We start from the raw sequence: 20,806 nt of genomic DNA, 5'->3' as shown, positions 1-20,806 counted from the left end.
GGTCTGGCCTGGCCTGGAGCCTGGCTCACAGTGGGCACAAACTTGGAAAAGAGAAGGGGCTCTTCTCCAGCCTTCACTGGAGGGAAGGTCTCAAAAGAGAAGCCAGTATGTAGAACAGCTTTCTTTTTTTTTTTTTTTTTTTGAGACGGAGTCTCGCTCTGTCGCCCAGGCTGGAGTGCAGTGGCCGGATCTCAGCTCACTGCAAGCTCCGCCTCCCGGGTTTACGCCATTCTCCTGCCTCAGCCTCCCAAGTAGCTGGGACTACAGGCACCCACCACCTCGCCCGGCTAGTTTTTTGTATTTTTTAGTAGAGACGGGGTTTCACCATGTTAGCCAGGATGGTCTCGATCTCCTGACCTCATGATCCGCCTGTCTCGGCCTCCCAAAGTGCTGGGATTACAGGCTTGAGCCACCGCGCCCGGCCTAGAACAGCTTTCTAAGAGCAAGTGAGCCAGTTTCTTCACAGATGATAACACTGGACTTTAGAGAACGACCTCTTTAAAATCTTGCAGTTACTGCCATGCCAATGAGAGGTGGCTGCCAACACACTTGCGTCATTAGCCGTGAGCTCCCTCCACCGCTTGCCAGGGCGCCTGTAGCCACAGAGCCTCCCGAGGGCCCTGTTGCCACGGTCACCTCCTGAAGAGCCTCCCCAGGGCCCCGTCACCAGGGTCACCTCCTGAAGAGCCTCCCCAGGGCCCCGTCTCCCTGACACACTCCACATTCTTGTTGGCTTCAGCCCTTATTTTTCATGGACATCTCAGCACTGACCACAGCTGCGATACAGCGCTCTGGTTAAGATGGCAGACACTGAGGTTGCCTCATCTGTGTGTTCCATCCTGGAGACATCTGCCTGGTGCTCTGCTCTAGACCTGTCCTGGCTCCCCCGGTAGGCATCTGGCTTAGTGGCCTGACCCTCCCTGTGGCTGTCTCTGGGGTGCGCCCTAAATGGACACAGCTGTCCTTGGTGAACACAAAGGTGGTTTTGTTGCAGTGAGTTCCCCGTGTGTGCGCTGTGTGAGTGGTGCAGCGCCTGGGGTGTAGGGACCTTCAGTGCCTTTGCTGTGTCTCTGGGGGCTCCTCTGGGGTTGTTCCCTCGTCTCCACCTTGAGTCCTTCCTTTCCTTTGGCTGTCAGCTCTGTCGAGGGTGTCGGTTTCTGTGCCTGTGACTGGGCCTCCTCAACCTGCCCCACCTCGGCCCCTGCTCCTTGGCTGCCTGGCTCTGAACCTCTGTTGGGGGCTGCCCGGGCACTGACGGTGGCTGGTCTGCCATGGTCACTTGGGCAGAGGCAGCAATGGCCTTTGTTGTGGACTGTGCCAGGGTGAGATGCAGCTGCAGGGGCAGAGGCAGAGCATCTCCCAGGGAGCCAAGGGCAGGTTGGTTCCACCCTCCCGGAGGGCAGGTTGGTTCCATCCTCCTGAGTAAAGAGTGTGTTACTCTCAGGGTGAGAGGCAGGTGGGTGCAGGTGCTGGCACAGACCAGCTGTCAAGGATCTGGACTTTCTCAGCTTGCTTCTTCTCCAGCACTGTGTGAATGACACCACCTGGCTCTTTCCGGTGCCCACAGGCACACAGCTTGGGAGCTGCTGCTGCGGCGTCTCTGCCCAGGGGCATCAGCCATGGGGGTCCCTGCCCTGGGGTCTGTGTCACAAGGGCGTCTGCCCAGGGATGTCTGCTCTGAGAGTATCTGCCCTGGGGTCTCTGCCTGGGGGTGTGCTGTCATATTCCGGACACTGCAGACTGGCTCATTAATGGACACGGGAAAGCCTCAGACCTTCAGCGGACACAGGAAAACCTCAGACCTTTAATAGACACGGGAAAGCCTCAGACCTGCACTGTTTTTGACGCTTACTTCGGATTTTTCTCTAAACTATGCCATGAAAACTTATTATTATTATTTTTTTTTTGAGGTGGAGTCTTGCACTGTCAGCCAGGCTGGAGTGCAGTGGCGCAATCTTGGCTCGCTGCAACCGCTGCCTCCTGGGTTCAAGCGATTCTCCTGTCTCAGCCTCCTGAGTAGCTGGGATTACAGGCACCCACCACCACAGCCAGCTAATTTTTTGTATTTTTAATAGAGACGGGTTTTCACTATGTTGGTCAGGCTGCTCTAGAACTCCTGACCTCATGATCCGCCTGCCTCAGCCTCCCAAAGTGCTAGGATTACAGGCGTGAGCCACTATGCCCAGCCGAAAACTTAATATTTAAACAAATTCGATGCTGTGGCTACAAAAGATTGCAGCTCTTTTCCATCAACTCCCAAGTTTCAGGGTTTCCGACTTTAGCAATTTCTATGTGTAAAATCCAGCTGTCAGTGTTATTGAATATTGCGGTTCTGTCTAAGATTGTATTGAAGAATGTGTAGGATACAAGTGTGGGCTGACCAGACACCTGCGGTGGTATCGTACGATCTTAGACGCGGTGTCTTCAAGTCATCCTGCACAGAGGGCCGTGTGTGTCAGTGCCTGCAGGTGACGGATGGGGTTGGGGGACCGGAGGAGGATGCCGGAAGAGGGATGTGCAGCCACAGCCTCTGGAGATCAAAGTCGCCGCAAAGTCGCCAGAGGCTCAGATCAGTCACTTGTCTCCGACAGCGCTGCCCTGGCCGACGTCCTCAGGATGGCAGCATGGACTCAGGAGGGCAGGGCAGCAAATCAGGGCGGCTGGGGGTGGCTCCTCGGAGCAGCCTGCGTGGGAACTGCCATCGGGCGGGGTCTGTGCTGTGGCAGCTCAGGTTAGAGCAACAGGCCTGCTCCTGCCGCCTCAGAAGCACTCGCTAGTCAGTCAAATGTTAAGGCGCCCTTCGGGGGGCCTCCAGGTCCTACAGGTCTGGGAAGTGTGGCAACACATTGGGATGTGCTGGGGGAAGGAGGTCGCACTCGGCTCTCAGTGCCCTTCTTTAGGGCGGCAGCTGCCCTCTGAAGATTTGGATGACTTCCCAGAAATGCCATCCTTCGTGTCTTTCACCTCCGTGCCTGCTCCCCGCCCCTCAGCCTTGTCCCACTATGTGTGTGCTCTCCCCTCCTCAGCACCATCCTACTACTCGCATCCTCTCCCTGCCTCAGCGCTGTCCCTCTACACGTGTGCTCTGTTTTCCATGCCTCAGTGTCACGTTTGTGTTCAGGTTCACTGTACTGTTTGACAGTTGATCTGTGTGTGGCATCAAATGCAGTTTGTTCTTTTTGCATTGTTGTGTTGTATTTCATAGTGTGCAGAAGCCGCAGTGTGCTTATCCATTCTGCTCTTGAAAGATTTGGGATTGTTTTCAGTTTGTGGCTATTAGAAGTCACGGTTGCTATGAACTTTCTCACACAGATGTCCCTGTGGACATTTCTCTTGGATCTGCACCTCCTGGTGCCGGCTCACAGGCTAGACATATGTTTCATTTGAGTGGAAACTGCGGAAGAGTTCTCAAACGTGGCTGCGTGTTTATACGCCCCAGCCCCAAACGTGGCTCTGTGTTTCGTACGCCCCCAGCCCCAAACGTGGCTGCGTGTTTCGTACGCCCCCAGCCCCATTCTTCTGGTACCAATTTACTATATTAGTCCATGTGCACGCTGCTGATAAAGACATACCCAAGACTGGGAGGAAAAGGAGGTTTAATTGGAGTCACAGTTCCACATGGCTGGGGAGGCCTCAGAATCATGGCGGAAGGCAAGAGGCACTTCTTACATGGTGGCAGCAAAAGAAAATGAGGAAGAAGCAAAAGCAGAAACCCCTGATGAACCCATCAGATCTTGTGAGACTCATTCACTGTCATGAGAACAGCACAGTGAAGACCGGCCCCCGTAATTCAGTTACCTGCCCCGGGTGCCTCCCCCAACGTGTGGGAATTCTGGGAGATACAGTTCAAGTTGAGATTTGGGTAGGGACACAGCCAAACCCTATCAGGAGTCCTTAAATTTGTTAAATTGCCCACACGTCTCCTCTTCTGGTACCTTCCTTTGTCCCTGCAGAGGTTCTCCAGGAAGCACCGTGCTTCCCCCTAACTCATTTCCCTTCAGCCTGGAGAACTTCTTTTCAGTAGTTCTTGTAGTGCAGCTTTGCTGACAAATCCCTCAATTTTGTTTCACTGAAAATGTTTTTATTGCACCTTTCCTTTTCAAAAACAGTTCTATCGAGATACAATTCACACACCGTAAAATTCACTATTGTAAATTATGAATTGTGTAGCCATTCCCTCAAACCAGTGTCTATTTCCCCCCCATTCCCAGCCCCCGGCAACCGCGAATCTGCTTTCTGCCTCTAGACTTTCCTTGTTTTAGATGGCAGTGCGTGCGAATGGGTTGCGTCACACTCAGTCTTTTGTTCCAGCTTCTTTCACTTGCAGGATGGTTCTGAGTTTCATCCGTGTTCTATTGTGTGCATTAGTAGCTTGTTCCTGAATAGTACTTCATCGTATGGACACAACACATTTTCCTCATCCATTCACCGTCTGATGGGCATGTGGACTGTTTCAGTTTGGGGCTCTGATGGATAACGCTGCTGTGAACGTTTACATGTAAATCTCTGTAGACACGCTTTCACTGATCTTACATAGACACAGAGGGATAGAATTGATGGGTTGTATGGTGACCTTCTGTTTAATGTTTTAAGAAACTGGCAAACTGGCTGGGCATGGTGGCTCACGTCTGAAATCCCAGCACTTTGGGAGGCTGAGGCAGGTGGATCCCTTGAGGTCAGGAGTTCGAGACCAGCCTGACCAACATGGTGAAACTGTCCGTACTAAAAATACAAAATTAGCCGGGCACAGTGGTTCACACCTGTAATCCCAGCTACTCAGGAGGCTGAGGTAGGAGAATCGCTTGAACCCAGGGGGCGGCGATTGCAGTGAGCCAAGATCGCACCACTGTACTCCAGCCTGGGTAACAGCAAGACTCTGTCTCAAAAAAAAAAAAGAAAGAAAGAAAAGAAACTGGCGAACTGTTTTCCAAAATGGCTGTGTTGCTATATGTTCTTACCAGCAGCGTATGAGAGTTTTCATTTCTTTACGTCCTGCCAGCACTTGTCACTGGCTTCAGTTTGCGTTTCCCTAATGACTACTGATGTTGAGCTTTTTTTTTTTTTTTTTGAGACCAAGTCTCGCTCTGTCACTCAGGCTGGAGTGCAGTGACTCAGTGTCAGCTCACTGCAATCTCCGCCTCCTGGGTTCAAGTGCTTCTCCTGCCTCAGCCATCTCAGCAACTGGGATTACAGGTGCACAGCTCCAGGCCCAGCTAATTTTTTGTATTTTTATAGAGATGGGGTTTCACCGTGTTGGCCAGGCTGGTCTTGAACTCCTGACCTCAACTAATCTGCCTGCCTCAGCCTCCCAAAGTGCTGTGATTATAGGCGTGAGCCACCGCACCCTGCCAGATGTTGAGCATTTTTTATGTTTATTTTTCCTTTTTTCCTTTTGAATTATTTTTGTAGAGACGGAGCCTCCCTATGTTGCCCAGGCTGGTCTCACACTCCTGAGCTCAAGGGATCCTCCCACCTCAGCCTCCCAAAGTGCCGGGATTACAGGCGTGAGCGCTGCGCCCAGTGCTGTTTTTTGTGTTCTTGTTTGCATCCATATGTAATCTTTGGTGAACTGTCTAATGAAATCTTTTGACCATTTTTTAATTGGGCTATTTGTTTTCTTATTGAGTTGTAAGAGTTCTCTGTGTATTCTGGATACAAGTCTCTTTTCAGATGTATAGTTTGCAAATATTCCCTCTAACTGCAGCTTGTCTTTTTATTTTCTTAATGTGTCTTTTGAAGCACACATTAATTTTGATGAAATTCATTTTATAAAAAATTTTAAAAAATAAATTCATTTTATCAATTTTTAAACTTTATAGATTGTGCTTTATCTCATCAGAGAAGTCTTTGCCAAACCACAGGTCATGTCATGAAGATATTCCCTTTTGTTTTTTCTTAGAAGTTTTCTAGTTTTAGCTTATACATGGAGGTTTCTGACCCACCTTGGGTTAATTTTGCGTATGGTGTGAGGTAGGGTCTAGGATTCACCTTCGTCATGGAGATATTCAGTGTGTCATTGCCATTTGTGAGAAAGATTTATCCTTTTGTCCTTTCCCCTGTTGGGGACTTGGCTTCTTTGCCAAGAATCACTTGGCCAGATATCTATGCATTTGCGTTGGTTTGTTTCTGGACTCTCCACTGTGTTCTGTGGGTCTCTTGTCTGATCTTATGCAGCATCACACTGTGTTCATTACTTCCGGTTTATGTCAGTTTTGGAGTTGGGAACTGTGTGTTCTCACCTTTAATCTGCCTTTTGAAATTTATTTTGGATCTTCTGGGTCCTTTGCCTTTTCGTGCAAAACGTAGGATAAGTGTATCAATTTCTGCAAAATGAAACTTACTGGAATTTTGGGAAGATGGCTTTGAAGCTGGAGCTCAGCGTGGGAAGAACTGCCGTCTTCACAATGCGGAATGTTCCTGTCCACGAGCGTGTCCTCTCTCCGCCTGCTTGTCTGTTCCCCCTCCCTCCCTCGATGGCAGTGTTGTGGGTGCTGCTCTGCGGGTGCTGCTGTCTCCCGCACTCTGGTCGCCTGTGTCTTTGCTTTCCCGTCTGCGCATCAGCGTAGATCACGCCCGTTGACTGTGTCTGACTTTTTTCCTCTTTTCTGCTGTGTCTTGTTTGTTATTTGGTCTGTTGAATGAATTCATTTCAGATCTCGTGTTTTTCAGTTTTACAATTTTTTGCTGTTCCACTTCTCTTTGCAATTCTCCATTTTCCCCATGTTGTTCATCTTTTCTTCTAAATTCCTTAATCTGCTTGTTGCAGTTATTTGAAGGGCCTTGTCTGGCGATCCTGATGTTCGGATTTCCTGAGACTTCTTCAATTTGGGGTCACATCTTTGTTTCCTTACATGCTTTGTAACTTTGAAGAGTTCTAGTCCTTGTCTTTGAAAGAATGATACTATTTCTTCTCCGGAGATTCCTGCCTTTCTCTGCCAGGCAGCTGCGGTGAGGTACTCATCACTGCCAGAGTCCAGTGAGGAGATGAGATGGGCTAGGGCTGGACTGTGGCATCAGCATCCATCGACCCCAGTTTCAACGCCCTGTGGGTGAGATCTGTCCTGTGTGTCATGGGCCTCCCTTAGGTGCTGACCCCACAACACGAAGAGTGCCCTCCGCCCTCCGCCACACCATTCGGGGCTCTGTGTGGAACACTGCGGGCAGAGAGGGCCATGGAACGAGTGTGGCTCACCAGGTCTTCCTGAAGCTTTATGGGCAACGCCAGAAACCGCTAACAAGTGAGGAACTTAAAACATACTTATATGTAAGCAATAAATGTTTATTATGGAGTAAAATATAAAATTCACACGACTCTTTTAAATAAAAGACTTCACCGTTCACTAGTCACTGCATGCCTGTGCATACTGGGAAGTGTGCTGACTTTGGGTCTGCGGGCCCAAGGTACACATCTGCCCTCCTCTATGTAGCTGGAAGAGCCTGGCCACTCACGGCTGTCCAGGCTGCAGATCCCGAAGGCCTTTTCCAGCTCCCTTCACAATTGCTTTTCCCCCCACAGGCCAAATGCAGTTGTCCCACGCAACATGGCTTCTGTGGGAAGGGGTCAGAGTCTGAGGCACCCCTTTTAGACGGGAGGTGCTGCAGACTCTTGAATGTGAACCTTTTCTGTGCCTGGAGCCAGGAGACTCTGCCGCGGCCTCAGTGCCTGCTCATCTTCCTACCGAGTGCTTCCTTTCCTCCGTAGGTTTGGGAAAAGTTCTTAAGTTCTGAAATGCCGCGAATCAATGTCTTCATGGCAGTGCCTACAATATACACCAAGCTGATGGAGTACTATGACAGGCATTTTACCCAGCCGCACGCCCAGGATTTCTTACGTGCAGTTTGTGAAGAAAAAATTAGGTAAGTGAAAAGAGCCCACTTTCCCGTTCAGAAAGTCTTAAAGATCAACAGATACGACTTCTAATAAATCACTTCTACTAAGTTCTGGGAAGCACTGCTTTCCATTTCCTTTCAATGCTTCCTCGCTCTCTCCCCATCTCTCTCTCTCTCTCTCCCCGTCTCTCTTTCTCTCTCTCCCCGTCTCTCTCTCTCTGCCCATCTGTATGTGTATCTATAATCTCATCCACGTCGATAGCTGCTTGGATTCTGTATCGCTCTCTCTGTCATTCTCTGTCTCTCTATCTCTCTCTGTCTCTCTTTGTCTCTCTCTCCATCTGTGTCTCTCCATCTATCTCTCTGTCTTCTGTCTCTCCTGTCTGACTCTCCATCTGTCTCTGTCTTCTCTCTGTCTCTCCATCTCTCTTCATCTGTCTCTCCGCTGTCTCTCTGTCTTCTCTCTGTATCTCTCCTGTCTCTCCATCTGTCTGTATCTCTCCATCTCTCTTTGTCTCCATCTACCTGTCTTCTCTCTTTCCGGTCCGTCTCTCTCTCTGTCATGGAGTCTGAAGGACAAGGGTGAGGACAGTAAGCTGACCCGCTCACTCATGCTTCATCTGCCCACATGTCCCACGGCTCCTGCCTCTACTATGCAGTGCCTTTGTAGGCAGCCCTGTGACGCCTCCTGCCTGGGGCACGTTCTGCTGCTTTTCCTCTCAGCCCTGCTCCTCCCCTCCCAGCTCCCTGGATAAACCCCTCCCTCCCAGGACGAGCTGGTCTTTTGGGCCACTCAGGGGCGTGTTTGCTTTGTACTCCTGCATGAACCTGCAGGCGTGGGAACGTTTCTTTTCCCTCATGGCTATTGGAGTGTGGTTCACTAACTGGAAATGCACACGTGTGGCTCAGTGAGTCTTCACATGCATCACAGGCCCTCATCTCCAGCAGAGTCGTGGGTGGGGTACTTTTTCTTTTTGTGAGAGGGAGGGTTGGTGTGGCGGGCGCACTGCAGGAACTGAAGGCTCGACTGTCATCCAGTTTCCAGTGGGATGCATGCGTGTCTGTGGCTGCCGCGCACTCCTCCCAGTCCCCGGGAAGTGGCACCTTCGTTCCTGGAGAGGATTCCGGGTTGTCCAAGGCATGTCTGATCCCACTTTGCTCTCTTCGCCATTCCTTTGCCCCTTTTCTGTGAGGCCACCGGAGCCCGTGGTTTTGCTGCTGCTACTGCTGGGATGCCTCGGGGCTGGGAAGACCCCGAGCTGAGCCAGATGAGCAGCATGTTTTACCAAATATAAGGACCAGAGGGCAAGAACGAGGTCAGCGAAGGAGAGGATCAGGTGATTTCCGGGATGACGGAGGCAATGAGACCTCAGCCATCTGAATCTCCCAGCGAGGGTCCTGTCAGTGGTGCCTCCTCGTAAAGCAGGGGCAGCAGCAGGGACCACTCTGCTCACACCGCAAACAAAAGCACCTTCCCTACTGCCCGTGAGGCTGCAGGAAATGCTGTGTGAGCAGCACAGGCACTCAGGGTTCTCAGGACCCTTGTTCTCCTGCCAAGCCTGAGCCAAGCGTGTGAGCCAAGACGGCTTCGGCTCTGTGGGCGGTTCTGAGCCCCTTGGTTGTGCCCGGCCCCACCCCTTGGGTGCTGCAGCCATTCATCCACGTCCACGTTCTCCTGTGGAGCCCTGCAAGCTGAGCTGGCTCTAGTCCCCAGATGTGCCTGGCTGCGGCCCGCAGCACCGTGGCTGTTCACCTGCGATCAGCTGTGTGGTGAGCAGCCGCATGGTCACTGTTGTTCTTGAGCGTGGTTGTGAACAGCGCAGGAACTTTGCAGGGACACCACGGACCCTAAGCACATTGTTTACCCTCATTAGCTGTTGGACCTGCTTCCTTCTAAAATAAACCCAACAAATCATTTTCAAAAAACAAAGTAACGCCCTAGCGCAGATTGCAGCATTGGTCCCAGGTGTCACGTGGTGGTGCTGGACCCACGCCTGGGGCTCCTGCTCTCGTGAAGGAGCTGCTGCCTTTGCACGCGAGGGCCGCGTCCCGAGGGGCTAAACCTGCCTTTGGTTGTGCCGCGTAGGCTCATGGTCTCAGGCTCAGCTGCCCTGCCCATCCCGGTGCTGGAGAAGTGGAAGAAGATCACGGGCCACACCCTGCTGGAGCGGTACGGCATGACTGAGATCGGCATGGCTCTGTCTGGGCCCCTGGCCGCCGCAGCACGCCTGCCAGGTACGAGCATTTCCCACAGCTGTGTTCCTCTCCCACTTTTCCCTGAGTCCCCCAAGGTGGGCCAGTCTCGAACCACCCACATTTGGAATGAAAGGCGGCGTGAAGGATGTTGCCCTGTGGGACAGGCCACCAGGGCAGGAGAGCACTCAGGATGCACGGTGACCTGTCCCCTCTGGGCCAATCAGCCTTCTCCCAAGTCTCAGTCCGGGGTGGGTCGGGGGGTGTCTGTGCCGGCCCCTGGCTGGATGACTGGGGAGACAATGGGAAGAACAGCAACACCTGGAACACAGGCGTCGGTGCACATCTCAGAGGAAGGCCGGGGGCGGGATGAGTCAGGCACCTGTCTTCCTTCTCTAGACGTGGGCTCCTGGTACTGGGCCCCTCTTGTCCAGCCCTCCCTAACACATCCCATTCTGACTTTCATCTGACCCAACCCTTCAAGCCCTGGGTCCTCCACAGGGACTTCTGGGAGCAGCGCCCACTGCTGGGGAGCCGCCCTGCTTATTTCTGTGTAGCCTTTTCAGTCTGTCCAGAGCAGAAGAGAGATCTCAGTGCAGACGTAAAAGTGCGACCACCCCACACGTCTGTCTGTGCAGCTACTTACCTGCAGACACAGTAAAATTCACCCCTCTGGTGTGCGGCTCTGAGAGTCTTAAACATCATCACAGTCAAGACAGAGACAGAGAAGGTTCCTCACCTCAGAAACTTCCTCCTAGTGCTCAGCACCCCTCCACCCCCGAGCCCCAGCCCCTTGTTCCTGGTTCTCTTCCTGTGGTGTTGCTTCTTCTGGGAGGTCACGTGGCTGAATCCTGCAGGACGTGGTCTCTGAGCCTGTCTGCTTCCGCCTGGCTTCCGCCCACAGTCACCTGTGCTGTGTGCATCAGAGTCTGTGCCTTTCACTGCTGAGTGGCATCCGTGGTGCTTCTGCCCGCGGTCGCCTGTGCTGTGTGCATCAGGGTTTGCGCCTTTCACTGCTGAGTGGCATTGTCGTGTGGATGTGCCACTACTTGTGACCCTGTTTTAAGCAATGACACGTAAGATGTTATAAACATTTGTGTGCAGATTTCTGTGTGAACGTGGGTTTTTATGTCACTTGGGCAGATACCTAGGAGAGAGACTGCTGTGTTGTCTGAAGCTGCCGAGCTGTTCCCCAGAGCAGCTGCGCCCTCCCCTTCCCCCTGCGATGGGCGGGAGGTCAGGAGCCCCCGTGCTCCAGTGGGCGGTGGTGGTGTCTTGTTGCGTTCATGATTCTCTCATGACGGGTGGCGTTGAGCACCTCTTGCTGTTCTTGTCATTCCATTTTCAACTGGGGCATTTGTTTTCCTGAGTTTTGAGAGCTTTTTAAAATTCTGGACGCAAGTGTCAGCTGTGTGAATATCATCTTCCAGCTTGTGGTTTGTCTTCCCATTCACCTAACAGCATCTTTAAAATCAGGAGTTTTAGGTTTTGACCCAGTTTATCAATTTGTTTTATGAATTGTCTATATGAGGTCCTATCTAATAAATCCTTGCCTAGCCCAAAGTCACAGAGAATAGTTTCAGCTCTTACATTTAGGACGGTGATCCATTTTGAGTTAGTTTTTATACTTAGTGCAAGATACGGACCACAGTTCCTTTACAGTGTATGAACGTCTAGCTTTTTAGCACTGTTTGTTGAAAAGACTCCCTTCTCCATGGAACGGGTGATCTTTGTTGAAAGTCTGTTGACTCCTGGGGGGCCGTCTCCTGGACTCTGCTCTGTCCCGTTGCTCTTTCTGCATGCCCTGTGGCTCATTCCATGCCTGCCTGATTCCTGGGGCTCTAGGGTAAGCCTGGACATGGAGGTCCAGGCCCAGGCGGGGACCAGCTGGTGCTAGGCAGCGATATGGTGCTGGGGCCTGCAAGGTGAGTGTGAGGGCGGGCTGGCTGCTGGGCTGGAAGGAGAAGAGGCTGTAGGCTTAGGTCTCTTTGCTGGGCCTGGGGAGCCATGGGGGCTGCTAGGTGTATTCTGAGTGTAAAGGGAGGTTTCTGTTTGCCTGGGTCATCATGAGCAGAATGACAGGGCCATGACAGTGAGATCCTCGGCTGCTGTGCAGAGCTGCCAGTGGGGCGGCCACACGGAGTGCAGAGCCTGCTGTGACAGGGCCCAGGGTAGTGGGCAGGTGGGGGCATGTTGTGAAAAGAAGTCAGTGCGAGTGGTGAGAAATAGATCCTAGTCTCAGACCCCAGGAAACCACCGTCAGTGCCGGTGGCCCCTGCTGTGGGCCGGCTCGTGCTTTAGTCTCAGACCCCAGGAAACCACCGTCAGTGCTGGTGGCCCCTGCCCTGGGCTGACTCACGCGTCCCCACGGTGGCTGTGGCACCAGCTCTTTCTTTGGTGGCTAGAGCTCCCTGGTGGAAATAAGATGGGGACCTTGAAATCAAATGTGAGCGGTCCCTCGAGTGTCTGTCCTCATCGTCGTCCTTCTTAGTAGGATGTGCTGGTTTTGTCCAGTGCCACCGGCCATAGTCACCACGTAATATGGACGGAATGAGCAGAGCTCAGCTCGCTAAGGGCTGCAGGCTGCAGGCAAGTGAGGATTGAAAGGGTAACGGACTCCAGGCTTTGTCCTCTCTTTGTTCCGGACGTGTGAGCAGGACAGGTTCTGTGTATTCAGAATCTGTCTGCACAGAGAGTTTGTAGTTGACGATGACTGTTTACACAGACTTGCTTTGTGTGGGCGTCCTCTCATTTGATCTTCTCGAAACAGCCCCTGCTGTGGGGTCATTTTTTCCATTCACACGCAAGAACCCATGGAGCCTGCCCAGGGTCATGCGGCTAGTAAGTGACGCAGACACACACACTTCCCAGGCAGTCACACGGCCAGGAGCACGGTGGCCTCTTCAATGGCCCTGATTGGAGACGACAGAGAAGATGGACAGTGGCCCCCCCCAGCCTTTTTTACTGGAACAGATACAAGGCTGAGACCAGGAGCAGCCCAGAGACCGCTGCCCACACTGAGGGTGCCAGGAGCAGCCCAGGGACCGCTGCCCACACCGAGGGCGCCAGGAGCAGATAGGAGCCCAGAGGCCCGGGGGAGGCTCACCCTCCCCGCACTGGAATCAGAACTCCCAGGCGAACAGGAAGGAGCCCCAGACAGATGGTACAGGGAGGGGGGTCCCCGGCTGAAAAAGGGGATCCAGAGACCCTGAAGTTTCAGGGTCATTGGGCAAGAAATGCGAGAGCACCAGTCCCCTAGTCTTCAGCTACCGACTGCAGGTTTCTTCAGGTGCCAAAGACAATGCCTGGGCGCTGGGGACATTCCCTCTTCTCTAAAACAGAATCAAGTATCTGATTTTGTCCTTGCCTCTAAATCACCAGCAGTGTGAGTTCTTTGGTTTGGAAAAAAGTAAGTAAAGTCACCTCAGCATTAAATCCAACATGCCCCACAAAAGCTCCAAAATGCAGCCTCCTGAGCCGTGTTTCTGGAGGGCACGGTGGAGAAGAGCCTTCCTCACTCTCAGGCTCTAAGCCCCACCCTGGTGGCCGTGGCTTTGGCACTCGGGTCGACTCCAGCCGCAGGCTCTGGGCTCGCTTGGCCTCACTGCGCAGCACCCGCTCCGTGCTTGGGGGGGAGAGAGAAGCTGGGTGGAGGGTGAGCTCTGTCGCGGTTCCTGTGGAGGGAGATGAATAATTCATGGCCGACGACTGCTGGGCCTAATCACACTCTAATTGGAGGCTGAGTTCAGCTCCTGGGCCGCTCTGTGGTGTTGACAGGGAGCTCCAGGACCTTACTGGTGGTTTCCCTTCCCTGGGTCCCAGGCACGCAGAGCACCAGGGCATCCCAGACACCAGGACAGGGGCGGCAGGCCAGTCAGAGTTATCAGGGAGGGGCTGGCTGACAGAAATTTTAGAAGTGGGCTGTGGCAGGAAGGCAGTGCCCCCCACCTGCCTGCGGCCGCTCCCATCCACATTAGCCCTCACAGGGCCAGCCTTTGTTCACTCCCTTGAGCTCTCACATCTACACTGTCACATGCCCAGGGCACAGCGAACGGCACCTGGAGGGCGGGGGCCACTCCCTCAATCTCTCATGGGCAGTGCCACTGCTCGTCTTCTGCAGAATCCAGACACCATCCCAGAGCCTCTTCAGCCTCTGCAGATGGTGTGGGACGGCCACACGGCCTCCCCACCTGCGGCCCCACCCCAACCCCAACTGTGCCGTGTCCTGGCGCTGCATCCCCACCCCAGTAGAGGCATCACCAGGAAGAGGCGAGAGGCCGCCTGTGTTGTTCCTGTTCCTGTGAAACGCCCAGAACAGAAAACCCACGGACACGGACAGCAGACGTGGTGCCAGGTCTGGGGAGGGAGGGTGTGGCAGTCGTGGGCCATGCGGGAGTTCTGACTGGTGCGAGCGGGGGACTGTGCAGTGTGTGTGCGGAACACCGCCATGCCGCGCACTGTGACATGGCAAGTCGTGTGTTATGCGGGTTTCACCCCCATTTTAAAATCTTCAGAAGCAAAACATAAAGGAGGAGAAAGAATGGGAGAAAGGGGGCTGAAGCCGGCCCTGCCACACCCCCCCATGGTGGTGACACGGTTTTCTGACCAGAGTAGAGATTCGGGACGTCTGCACGCCTGGAACCACAGAGAACTCCCTAGGTGGCGCTCTGTGCACCACGCTAGCCCGGCTTTGCCTGCGGGACCAGCGAGAGCGAGCCAGGCACCAACAGCTCTTCACCAAGCGTCTGGAGGCTGGGACGCTCCGTGGATTACAGAGTTCGCTGCACTGACCCTCCATGTTGACCCTGGAAGTGCCTCATATCTCAGCGTGGACTCTCACACATGATAAGCGTCCAGGCACTTCCCTGATGCAGACCAGGGCAAAGGCTTCACACCCCGGGGTAGACAGGAAGTCCCACCTCTGCTCTGCCCCCAGGTCGTGCCCATGCTGATGCCGGGGCCGCACTCCATGAGCAGCCTCTGCCGTCCCACCAGCACCCTAAACCACAGGCAGAGCGAGGCTGCGGCAGCCCATGTGTGCCGGCGGGACATGTCTCGCCACCTGGGCTCTGCCCCCACCCTGGCCAATGTGAGGTTTGATTTTAGCCACGTTGGAACTGTGCAGGTGGGGTGGATACACTGAGCAAATCGTGGGTGTCTAATAAATGAGCTACTACAAAGTGTGGTCCACCTGCCATGCAGAGTTCAGGACAGCCCCTCCTGGAGACATAGGGCAGGACCTGCCTTAGCCCGCCCGTGTCCCGGGCACACACAGGTCCCCTCACCATGGACAGCCCCGGGGCCCTCAGGGCGAGGCGCCAGTGCTCCTGGCCAGCGAGCGTATGAAAGTGGAAATGACACCAGAATCCCTGGGCAGCTGTGAGGCTTCGGGAGGTAACTGGGAAAGTGATGTCTGAGGGGCTGGGGCAGGGCGGGCGCAGTGTGCCACGTGAGCGTCTGCTGTGCTGCGCGGCCATCGCTGTGGCGTCGGCTGGGCCTGAGCACACCGTGCTCGCCAGCCACCTATTGTGTGGTTCTTCACTCGCTGGTTCCTAGGCCGTGTTCTCTCGGGGTCACAGGGCACATCTCTCCCTCCACACAGACTGTTGCACGTGGCACACAGGAGCCCAGTGGAATCCAAGCGCAGGGCACACTGCTGTCCTCCAGGCTCCTCACTGCAGCCTCCCTTTCAGCGTTTCTCCTCTCTTGTAGGCTCTGTGGGGACCCCGCTGCCTGGAGTACAGGTGCGCATTATCTCAGAAAAGCCACAGAAGGAAGGCTGCTCCTACACCGTCCACGCAGAGGGAGACGAGAGGGGGACCAAGGTAAGCCACTCTGCTCTCGGCAGGCTGGTGGCCGTGTGTCCAGGCTGGTCCCCCCCAGGGTGGTTACACTGGTGTGTCTTTCCGCTGGAGGCAGACTCCCCTCCGTGCAGGGGACCGGCCTCCTGGACATGGCAGGTGCCGGCTGGTGTGCCGGGCCCTGCCTGCTGCGGGTTTGTCTGTGCGCTCACAGAGCAGTGGGCAGAGGGAGCCCGGGGCAGAACACCAAAGGGACTCACTCCCAGACACACAGCTCCTCCCAGGGGCCCCGTCCATGGGGACAGGCTGATGTGGACCACGGTGGCCTTGTCTGAGGGGAAGAGATAAAGCAGCAGAGGCCATTGTCGTTGATGGGAATCTGGTTAGAAATACGAACTGGCCTGACCCTGGCACCCGTCCTGAGGGGACGCTGACCACAGGCCCCCAGAGTAGGTGTGGGGAGATTCACAGAGCCCTGCACGCTGAGGTGGGCGCCCGTGCAGTACTCTGTGGCGGCCTCCTCATCTAGTACATTATTCTAAAACTGACAAGGGTGAACGAGAAGAAAGGACATTGTCTCATTTCTGTGAGGATTTTAACGTGAGAATCTGCTCATCACAAGTGAATTCACGTCACAGAGAAAGTTCTAGGGATTATGGGGAAGTGGAATCTTGATTTAAAAGGAAATTATTTTCTCTAAAGCCAGTATCTACACCTGATACCACACATGAGTGACTGTGTTGCCCTGAGGTTTTCAAAGATTGAGGGATCCTGAGTCTCATCTCAGCACATTTCCTTCTCTGTGGCGCCGTCTCAGCCCTCACGGGCACGACTGAGCTCCCCACACAGAGGCTGAGGGGCTGTGGGCCCTGCTCTCGTGAGTGAACAGCCACACGCCCTCCCTGGACCTTGGTTTCCACACCTGACCACGTGAGGGTTGGAGCGATGGTCGTGGTTGGACGTTTTAGCTCCAGCAAACAAGTAGGACGTGGGGGGCTTTCAGTGTCGTTAAATGACACTGAAAGGTGCAGTGGCCGCACCTTGTGTGGATGACTGCACGGTGTGTCCTGCCTGCTCTGGGCCACCCGCAGTGGGCTGTTATCCCCTGTGGCCCCCACTGAGCCGTGGGGCACCTTCCTGAAACCCACCTGGGTGACTGCCCGTTGCTGGATACCCGCCTCCCCTGCCCTCTGTAGGGCGGCCTCAGGCCCCAGCCCATGCTGTTGTCCTGACACCCTTCTCCTAGGATTCATGCCTCTGCCCTGCTGGTACTAGGCTGCTGGCCACACCCCGCATATCGGGTTCCTGAATACACCTGCCCTTCCTGGCTCTCGACCCTGTGCCCTGTGGTGCCGCTGCCCCCACCTCAAAGACCCCCCAGCTCAGCCCGTCCAGCCCTGTCTGCGGGGACGGGGCTCAGTCTGTGCCTGGTTGGGGACACCATCTAGTCAGGAATGTCCCCAGCAGACAGCAGAGCGTGAGTGGCGTGTGGAGGAGTGAGACGCCCTGTGGCTGTGCAGCCCTCTCCAGGTGTCAGTCAGCTGACGCTTCTGCCTCTCAGCACCTGCTCTGCCAGAAATGGCAGAGATGTTGCCAGGGAAAGGGCGGAGCGAGGGTGGGGAGCGTTTCTGTCTTAAATTAAAACAAAACTTAACAGCTTCACACCTGCATTGGCTGCCGCGTCAGCTGACTGCTCCTGCCCGAGTTTCTTTAATTGTTTCTGTCTGCAGGTTTCTTCCCTGAAACAGGCTTGAAATAGAAGCAGCAGACGCAGCTCCCTGGGCACCCTGACAGAGGTGCCGCGCAGTGGCCTCTGCGACAGGCGTGCAGGGAGACCCTGCAAGGTGAAGCCGCACAGATGCTCCAGGGCTGCTTAAATCTTAGCGTACGGGGAGTTTGCATCTGCTGGCAGCAGGCCCTGGAACATTTCCCGTTCAGCCAGGGAGTCCGTGCAGCAGGCGGGGTACAGCTGCCCTGCAGGGCCTGGCTCCACCGGGTCCGAGACCCTTACTGGGGAGGAGCACAGCCTGAGGGCCTCAGGGTTTGTGCCCTCTGACACCTGAGATTCAGGGTTCCCAGAGGGGTGGGTGGGCTCCCCAGGACGCCCAGGTGACAGCATGGGCGCTGTGAACTCTGAAAAGCCCCAGCCTCAGGGACCTGCTGCTCTCTCCTGGGGTCTCATGCGAAGGAACTCCCCACCCCATGCTCACACTCGCAGACACACTTAGTATTTTCATCTGAGCCCCACACAGTGGCCCTTCTCTCCACAGCATCCCAGAGTCCAAGGGTGCCCCTCAGTGCTGCGGTCCCAGATCCACATGGCTCAGGTGAGGCTGTGGCGGTCAGCTGGGCCGTCCAGTCCACTCTTGTCTGGGCCAAGGTGTGGGTCCCGGCCGGCATCCCTCCCCAGAAGGGCTCCCTCAGGACCAGTTTGTCTCTGGTCATGAGAACAGCTGTCCCTAGGCCTCTGGGATGACTCATGACTCTTCCTGGGCAGATGATCAACCAGGCCTTCGGACCTGAATTATGAGGCTTGGTGTCATATTTGTTAGGAAACAAAGTACCTGCAGGAAGGAAACTGCCCTGTGGGGATGGGAGAACACCGTTCCAGGATCATCCCCGGGTCCAGAGCATCTGGAGCCTCCCCAGCTGGCAGCTGGCCTGCCAGACCCAAGGCCCAGCCCCTCCATCACCTTGTCAAATGGCTGGCTCGTAGCACTCCCTCATGTCCTGTGACGTATCACAGGTATCACACACGCAGTGAACACATGGGTGTGACACATACACGCAGTATGCACACAGGTACCACACACATGCAGTGCGCACATGGGTATCACACACATGCAGTGCATACACGGGTATCACGCAGTATGCACATGGGTATCACACATGCAGCACGCACACGGGTATCACTGCGCGCACAGGTATCACACATACACAGTGTGTGCACAGCTGTTCCACACATAGATACACACAGAAAAAACCCGAAGGAAACACCAAAAGTCAAAATGGCTAAGCTCCAGGCTGAACTGTCCGACGGTGTCACAGGACGTCAGGCGCATGTGCACACTGTGTGTATTGGTGTATGATACCCGTGTGCACACTGCATGTGTGTGTGATACGCATGTGCACACTGCGTATGCATGTGATACCTGTGCGTGCACTGTGTGATATCCATGCACACACTGCATGTGTATATGTGTGATACTTGTGCGCGCACCACATGTGTGTGATACCAATGTGCACACTGCATGTATGATACCCGTGTGCGCACTGCGCATATGTGTGTGATGCCTGTGCATGCAGTGCATGTGTGTGATACCCATGTACGCACTGAGTGTATGTGTTATCTGTGCACGCTGCGTGTATGTGTTACTTGTGTGCGCACTGTGTCTATATGTGTGAGATACTCATGCACACACTGCATGTGTGAGATCCCCGTGCATGCACTGCGTGTTACCTATGCGCACGCTGTGTGTGTGTGTGATACCCACGCATGCACTGCATGTGTATGTGATACCCATGCGCGCACCGCGTGTGTGTGTGACATTTGTTGAAAGCCTACTCTTTCTGCATTACATTGCCATTGCCCTTTTGCTAAAAAATAATTGGACATATTTGAGACGGTGTACATATAGGTTATCTGTTCTGTTCCCTTGATCTATATCTATGTTTCCATTCTTTTGCCAACACCACATTGTCTTGACTATTGTGGTTTTATAGTAGGTCTTAACAATTGTAGTGTGATTTCACCAGCTTAATTCTTCTTTTTCAGAGTTGTTTCAGTGCACATATTAATTTTAGAATTAGCTTATCTAGCCAGGTGTGGTGCTTTACGCCTGTAATCCCAACACTTTGGTAGGCCAAGGTGGGCAGATCACCTGAGGTCAGGAGTTCGAGACCAGCCTGACCAATAGGATGAAACCCCATCTCTACTAAAAATACAAGAATTAGGCAGGCATGGTAGTAGGTGCTTGTAATCCCAGCTACTCAGGAGGCTGAGGCAAGAGAATCACTTGAAACTGGAAGGTGGAGTTTGCAGTTAGCAAAGATCACACCACTGCACTCCAGCCGGGGCAACAAGAGCAAAACTCCATCTCAAAAAAAAAAATAAAGGATTAGCTCATCTATATCTACGAAAAGTTCTTTTGAGATCTTGATTGGAAAGCCAGGTGTGGTAGCTCATGCCTGTAATCCCAGCATTTTGGGAGGCCAAGGCAGGCAAATCAGCGTGAGACCAGGAGCTCAAGACCAGCCCAGCCAATGTGGTGAACCCTGTCTCTTCTGAAAATACGAAAAATTAGCCAGGTGTGGTGGCACATGCCTGTAATCCCAGCTATTCAGTAGGCTGAGGCACAAGAATTGTTTGAGCCTGGGAGGTTTAAGTGAGCCAAGATTGTGCCACTGCACTCCAGCCTGGACAACAGAGCTGTCTGAAAAAAAAAAAGAGAGAGATGTTGATTGGAATTTAGCCATTCTGATAGGGGAGATCACTTTGGGGAGAGTTAACAATTACTATGCTGTCTTCCAATCCATGAACATGGTATGTCTCTCCACTTACTTAGATCCATGAACATGGTACGTCTCTCCATTTACTTAGATCCATGAACATGGTATGTCTCTCCATTTACTTAGATCTACTTTGGTTTCTTTTGTGTTGTATTCAGCATATAGATGCTGTACTTGTGTTAGATTTATACATAAACGTTTCTTCTTTTCTTTACTCTTCTTTCTTTTCCTTCTCCTCCTTTTCCTCTCCTTTTTAAACTATTGTAAGTGTGGCAGGTGGGTGGCGGGGAGAGGGTTGTTTGTTTTTTGAGACAGAGTCTTGCCCTGTTGCCCAGGCCGGAGTGTAGTGGTGCAATCTCAACTCACTGCAACCTCTACTTCCTGGGTCCAAGTGATTCTCATGCCTCAGCCTCCCAGGTAGCTGGGATTACAGATGTGTGCCACCACACCTGGCTAATTTATATATATATATA

At 53.6% G+C, this 20,806-nt stretch overlaps 1 protein-coding gene across 2 annotated transcripts in view; it reads left to right on the top strand.

The window, feature by feature from the left end:
* ACSF3 (acyl-CoA synthetase family member 3) overlaps positions 1–20,806 on the top strand; it is a 59,770-nt gene that overhangs the window by 8,360 nt on the left and 30,604 nt on the right. For both annotated transcript variants that reach the window (XM_011927990.1, XM_011927989.1), the window contains 3 exons: positions 7,703–7,857; positions 9,917–10,065; positions 15,736–15,848. In XM_011927990.1, the coding sequence (XP_011783380.1) occupies positions 7,703–7,857; positions 9,917–10,065; positions 15,736–15,848 (417 nt within the window). The remainder of the gene's footprint in view (positions 1–7,702; positions 7,858–9,916; positions 10,066–15,735; positions 15,849–20,806) is intronic.

Source organism: Colobus angolensis, unplaced genomic scaffold (assembly GCF_000951035.1).
Source record: "Colobus angolensis palliatus isolate OR3802 unplaced genomic scaffold, Cang.pa_1.0 Scaffold76, whole genome shotgun sequence".
Taxonomy (NCBI): Eukaryota; Metazoa; Chordata; class Mammalia; order Primates; family Cercopithecidae; genus Colobus; species Colobus angolensis.
This window is presented reverse-complemented; position numbering and strand designations above follow the sequence as displayed.